This window comes from Myotis brandtii, unplaced genomic scaffold (genome assembly GCF_000412655.1).
Source record: "Myotis brandtii unplaced genomic scaffold, ASM41265v1 scaffold152, whole genome shotgun sequence".
Taxonomy (NCBI): Eukaryota; Metazoa; Chordata; class Mammalia; order Chiroptera; family Vespertilionidae; genus Myotis; species Myotis brandtii.
Window position 1 is genome coordinate 1,827,892 of NW_005355502.1, and position 5,767 is coordinate 1,833,658.

The 5,767-nt window shown below is 43.6% G+C and overlaps 1 protein-coding gene across 1 annotated transcript in view; it reads left to right on the forward strand.

The window, feature by feature from the left end:
- The window catches only part of LOC102242210 (ATP-binding cassette sub-family A member 3), a 273,880-nt gene extending 269,237 nt beyond the window's left edge, over nucleotides 1-4,643 (forward strand). The window contains exons 30-31 of the mRNA XM_005861509.2: nucleotides 3,737-3,810; nucleotides 4,193-4,643. Of these exons, the coding sequence (XP_005861571.1) occupies nucleotides 3,737-3,810; nucleotides 4,193-4,333 (215 nt within the window). The 3' untranslated portion in view covers nucleotides 4,334-4,643. The remainder of the gene's footprint in view (nucleotides 1-3,736; nucleotides 3,811-4,192) is intronic.
- The last annotated feature ends 1,124 nt before the right edge of the window (nucleotides 4,644-5,767 follow it).

A 5,767-nucleotide genomic window follows, 5' to 3' on the forward strand; every position in this document is an offset into this window, starting at 1 on the left:
ACATATAGACCAATGAATGGAACAGAACAGAGAACCTAGAAATCGACCCAAGCCATTATGCTCAATTAGTATTTGACAAAGGAGGTATGATCATACAATGGAGTCAAGACAGCCTCTTCAATAAATGGTGTTGGGGAAATCAGACAGAAACATACCAAAAAAATGAAACTAGACCCCCAACTTACACCATACACAAAAATAAACTCAAAATGGATAAAGGACTTAAACGTAAGATGGGAAACCATAAAAATCTTAGAAGAATCCATAGGCAGCAAAATATCAGACATATGTCGAAGCAATATTTTTAGTGATACAGCTCCTAGGACAATGGAAACTAAGGAGAAAATAAACAAATGGGACTACATCAAAATAAAAAGCTTCTGCGCAGCAAAAGACACCATCAACAAAACAACAAGAGAGCCCACTGCATGGGAGAACATATTTGTCAATGCTATCTCAGATAAGGGTTTAATCTCCAAAATTGACAGAGAACTCATACAACTTAACTTAAGGAAGATAAACAATCCAATAAAAAATGGGCAAAACCTAAATAGACACCTTTCAAAAGAGGACATTCAGAAAGCCAAAAGACATATGAAAACATGCTCAAGGTCACTAATCATCCAAGAGATGCAAATCAAAACAACAATGAGGTACCATCTCACACCTGTCAGAATGGCTATCATCAACGAATCAACAAACAAGTGCTGGAGAGGATGTGGAGAAAAAGGAACACTTGTGCACTGCTGGTGGGAATGCAGACTGGTGCAGCCACTGTGGAAGACAGTATGGAGTTTCCTCAAAAAACTAAAAATGGAACTCTCATTTGACCCAGTGATCCCACTTCTAGGAATATATCCCAAGAAGCTAGAAACACCAATCAGAAAGGATATATACATCCCTATGTTCATAGCAGCACAATTCACCATAGCTAAGATTTGGAAACAGCCTAAGTGCCCATCAGCAGATGAGTGGATTAAAAAACGGTGGTATATCTACACAATGGAATACTACACTGCGGTAAAAAAAGGAATTCTTACTATTTCCCAATCTTAAAGCATCTACTAGCAGTGGTTCTCAACCTGTGGGTCGTGACCCTTTGGCCGTCGAACGACCCTTTCACAGGGGTCGCCTAAGACCATCCTGCATATCAGATATTTACATTACGATTCATAACAGTAGCAACATTACAGTTATGAAGTAGAAACAAAAATAATGTTATGGTTGGGGGTCACCACAACATGAGGAACTATATTTAAAGGGCCAGAAGGTTGAGAACCACTGTGAGGGTCAGGGGCCAGCTGAGATTTTCTTGGGTGGTGGAGGTGCTGAAAGCTGCCACTTTTGTGCTCTCCCTCTCCGTCGCTAGCCCAGGTGGGCATGCAGGCCAGACACGTCCCTCTTCGGGTGCTCTTCCTCTGCGTCGGTCAGGCTGTGGGCGCCTTTCTCCAGCCGCACTAAATCTGGGAGTTCAGGCCACACAGGGACCTCCCTTGATCACACTGCCCTTGTGACCAGAGGAGCTTGTGTTCCTGGGCCCCTAGCCTGGTGACCACACCCAATGCACTGCACAGACAGCGCGCTGAGACACACCCCCAGTCTGCCTACGAAAAAGACTCCTTAGTTATCCTGGAGCTCAAACCTGAGGTCAGGCTTCAGGTTTGCCACACATCAGGAGGCTATAGAGGTGCTTAGGGAATGAGGGAGGGAGACGCCATCCTGGGGCCTCACCACAGCTCACTAGTTTCTCCCAGAAAGGAACTTACACACTCATCTGAAGCCGATTTTTTGCAGCTGTCACCCAGGAGTCACTTCCAGATTTCCTGGTCTAGAGGTCAGCAGTGTTTACAATGGCAGACCCACCGGACTGTATTTGCAACTTTAAAAGCTGCTGCCTGAGGATCTGGCTTCCACCCAGCCTGGAACTAGGTGCTGGCTGGGATCCCCTGAGACCTATTGAGAATGAATCAGGCCCGGCTGGTGTGCTCTGTGGCTGAGCATCAACCTATGAACCAGGAGGTCACAGTTTGATTCCTGGTCAGGGCACGTGCCCAGATGGCAGGCTCAATCCCCAGTAGGGGGCATGCAGGAGGCAGCCAATCAATGATTCCCTCTCATCTCTGATGTTTCTCTCTCTCTCTTCCTTTCCCTTCCTTTCTGAAACCAATAAAAATGTATTTAAAAAAATAATAAATCAGGCTACTAAAATAATCACAAAGGTTGAAGAGACAATCAAAAGCTAGGGCAAGGTTGAGTGATAAGGTTTATCTCCTATACAAGGCCATTCCTTCAAGAATGAAAGATGTCACTGTTTTCCTAATACATAGAAATAAGCACAGACAAGCAGAATAAGGAAACAAAGGAATACATTCCAAACAAAAGCAGACAAGGAAACATCAGAAAAAGACCTCAGTCTTTTTGGAGATTAATATTCTTATACAGTGGGGCCTTGACATACGAGTTTAATTCTTTCTGTGATGGAGCTCGTTAAGAAGCTCGTGAACTCAAATTACTCTGTCAACTCAAAGCAAAAAATCAGCCGAGAGCCGGCTCCTATCTGGGAAAAACTCGTTAGTCGGGACACTAGTAAGTCAAGGCCCCACTGTAGTTTCAGTGGCTAAATGGAAAATACATTGTGGAATATTCAGAAGCCAGATTATAGTTTAGAAAGGAAAATAAATGAATTGTAGCAAGTGCAGCCACATAAATGAATCTTACAAAAACTGAGGGAAAGAAGCAGAAAGAAAAGAATGTATCCTACATGGCTCTGTTCACATAAGGTTCAAGAGTAGGAAAACTGCCTAAGTTTTCAGGGCCACGTGCAGAGATAAGAAGACACGAACAAAGAAATGTCCACAATACCAGTGGCGGCACTGGTTATTTTTTATGGGGGCCAGGGGCTGGGAAGTGGCACATGGAACTATCTGAGTTACTATTACTTGACCTAAATGAGGTAGTTTCATCAGTGTTTGCTTTGAATAACTCATTAAGCTAGCTGAAGTATTTCAACCGGCAAAAACAGAACTTTATGTGATCATGGCGATAATACATGTGTTAAAATTCTTATTAAGAAAAGCCACACATCATTGTAAACATGTATTTTTTTACTTTAATACATTTTAATTCCAGTTAATCCAATTTGCAGTAATCTGCAAATATGCATTAAGTGTAAATACCTCAGTTCATTCTAAATTAGAAATGGTTTCTTACCTGTAAAAGAAACAATACAGCCTCATGTGGGTGGTGCATGAACGGCGGCCCCTCTCACATGCTGTGCAATCGTAGCCAGGAGTACTTGTCCTGCCCTCCTCCCCAGCAAACACACTGTACAACACTCCCCCTCCTCACACAGGCAGATTGAACATCCTCCCAGCGCAGATGCTCAGCACATGTTTACAAATAAAGTCTACTAGTGATAACCTTAGAATTTCTGAAGGCTTGGTTTCACTCACTGGGCATGTGAGCTGATCTTTTGTGTGTGTGTGACTGCAAGCCAGCCTTAATTATTATAAACCTCACATAATAAGGCTATTTCTTCAGGAACAAATCTGCTGACAGGAATGAACCATGTCATGTAAGTCAGAGAGAGTGGGCTATTTGATCATACCACCTTTGTTATAACGGCATCTATTCCTAGTTCTATTATATATAACTAATAAATGTAGCAATATCTTGGCAATTTTAAATTAAATCTGTAAGATTACTCACCTATGTGTAATATATTTACTTTTTTTAGGTAGTGAATTAAAGCAGGAGAACCAAGGGATCCTTAACTACTACATTCCCAGAAAGGACAATAGCTGGTCCAAGGTGACTATAGAAATCATGCCATTCTAACATCACATGTTAAGAGAGCACTAATGATGGGGCAAATATTTGCTATTCAGGCATGCGTAATGGCAGCCTGTTATAGGAGCAGAGACTGCAGGTTACTCTTCAGACACTCTAGATATTAATTGCTTCAATTTCTGCTCCCTAAGTCCCATTGTTAGTCCATGTCCATCAACAGAATGGGGACAGAGAACTGCTTCCTCTCAGGTTCTCAGTTATGACGTCCTCCCATGTCCTCACCCCCGCTCTGTGCCTTTTCCCCACATGAACTTCCTAGCAGCTGGGAGTGGAGGAGAGGCTCATTTGGGTTGGGGCCGGAGGGGAGGACAGCGATGGTGATTGCACTTTTCTGTCGTTGAAGGTGTTTGGCGTTTTGGAGGAAGCGAAAGAGCAATTCAATTTAGAAGATTATTCTGTCAGTCAGATAACGCTGGAACAAGTCTTCCTGACCTTTGCCAACCTAGAGAACAATGGACTTGACGGCAACAAGGAGGTGCCCTGAGATTCAGTTCCAACCCGAGGCCTGTCTTCTTAGGCCTCTCTCTGCTACACCTGGATACGTAGAGGGGCATTCCTGTGCGTGTGTAGATGTTGGTGTAAATATGCTTATGTAATAAAGAGTCCCCCAAAGGACCATATGTCCCTTCTTTGCAGACTTACATGGGTGGCCTGTGAAGCCAGCATGTGCAAATCTAAAGACATGTGGTGAAATTCATGCTCTCTCTCCTAGAAATATGTAAGACCAGCATTCATCAAGGTGGGAACAACCTATTTCTGAGAATTCTGAGTGTTTGAACAGAAACATCCAGAAATGATGGCGCTGTTAGATGGGACAGCTGGAAGACCATGAGATTTATTTTTAAGTTGAGTTATGGGTAAGAGAAGCATTATGCTTGGAACAAAGCATATTTCCCATGCATACACACATACATACATACACACACATACTCACCAATGTTATACCCCAAAATAATCTAATTAAAATAAATAGCAAAGTTTAAGGGGTAAATTGGGTTATTTCCAAAACTCAAACCAAGATTTTATATTTGTAAGATGATGTTTGCACGAAGACCACGCAGAGTCCAAGAACATAAAGCAAAAACAGTCTTTGAAAATAGGATGTTTTCCTTCCTACCCTTGCCTACCTCTGATTAAGAAGAAAAGATGGAGAAATGAGGTGGAGAGAGAGGTAGATAGAGAGCTCTTCTGATTCTTGTTTGGACAGCTGGAGTCCCCATGAACAACGGAAGTCTAATCATTTCTCCAAAATATGGGCAGGTGAGCAGCCAAGTGGGATGAGCCTTGTTGAATTGCAAGATGGAAAGAGTCCCTGAAGCTGCTCTATTTTGGGATGGTTTGTTCAAGGTTTTCATTGTCTCAGTCTTACAGTACAAGATGACATCCACAAGGTATTCTCTGTTCCATTGTTTTTAGCTAAATATAACCTCCTGTGAGTCCCATTCCCACACTACCATTGGTCTCCCAAAAGCGATTTCTGTAATTGTAAAATGTGTTTCCCGGGCTAGCCGCGATTCAAAGGGGGAGAGAAGCTACTTAGTAGCTCTTGCATCTAGTCTCCCCGTTGGCTTCCTCACTGACCCTTTAAGACATTCCCTTCCTCTGGTAGCCCCTCCCACTGTCCCTCCCTGCCCCCAGCTCACCTCTGCGTCTTCCAGCAAGAAACAAAGATATTGTGCATCAGGTCCTCTGCGGAGCACGTCCACAGGGTTAGCTGTCAGGAGGCACCTAAAGAGCATGCCCTGAGCCTAAGGCTAAGGGACATTACCCAGGGAAGAAACAAATCTGAAGAGAAGGTGGGGATGTGGACTGGCCCTGGGCTAGGCCTGTTTCACACCTGCCAGCAGCAGGAAATGCCCTCAGGGTCAGCCTGCTGGACCACTGGGAGCTGTGGCCCGGGCTGGCAAACAGGATACAC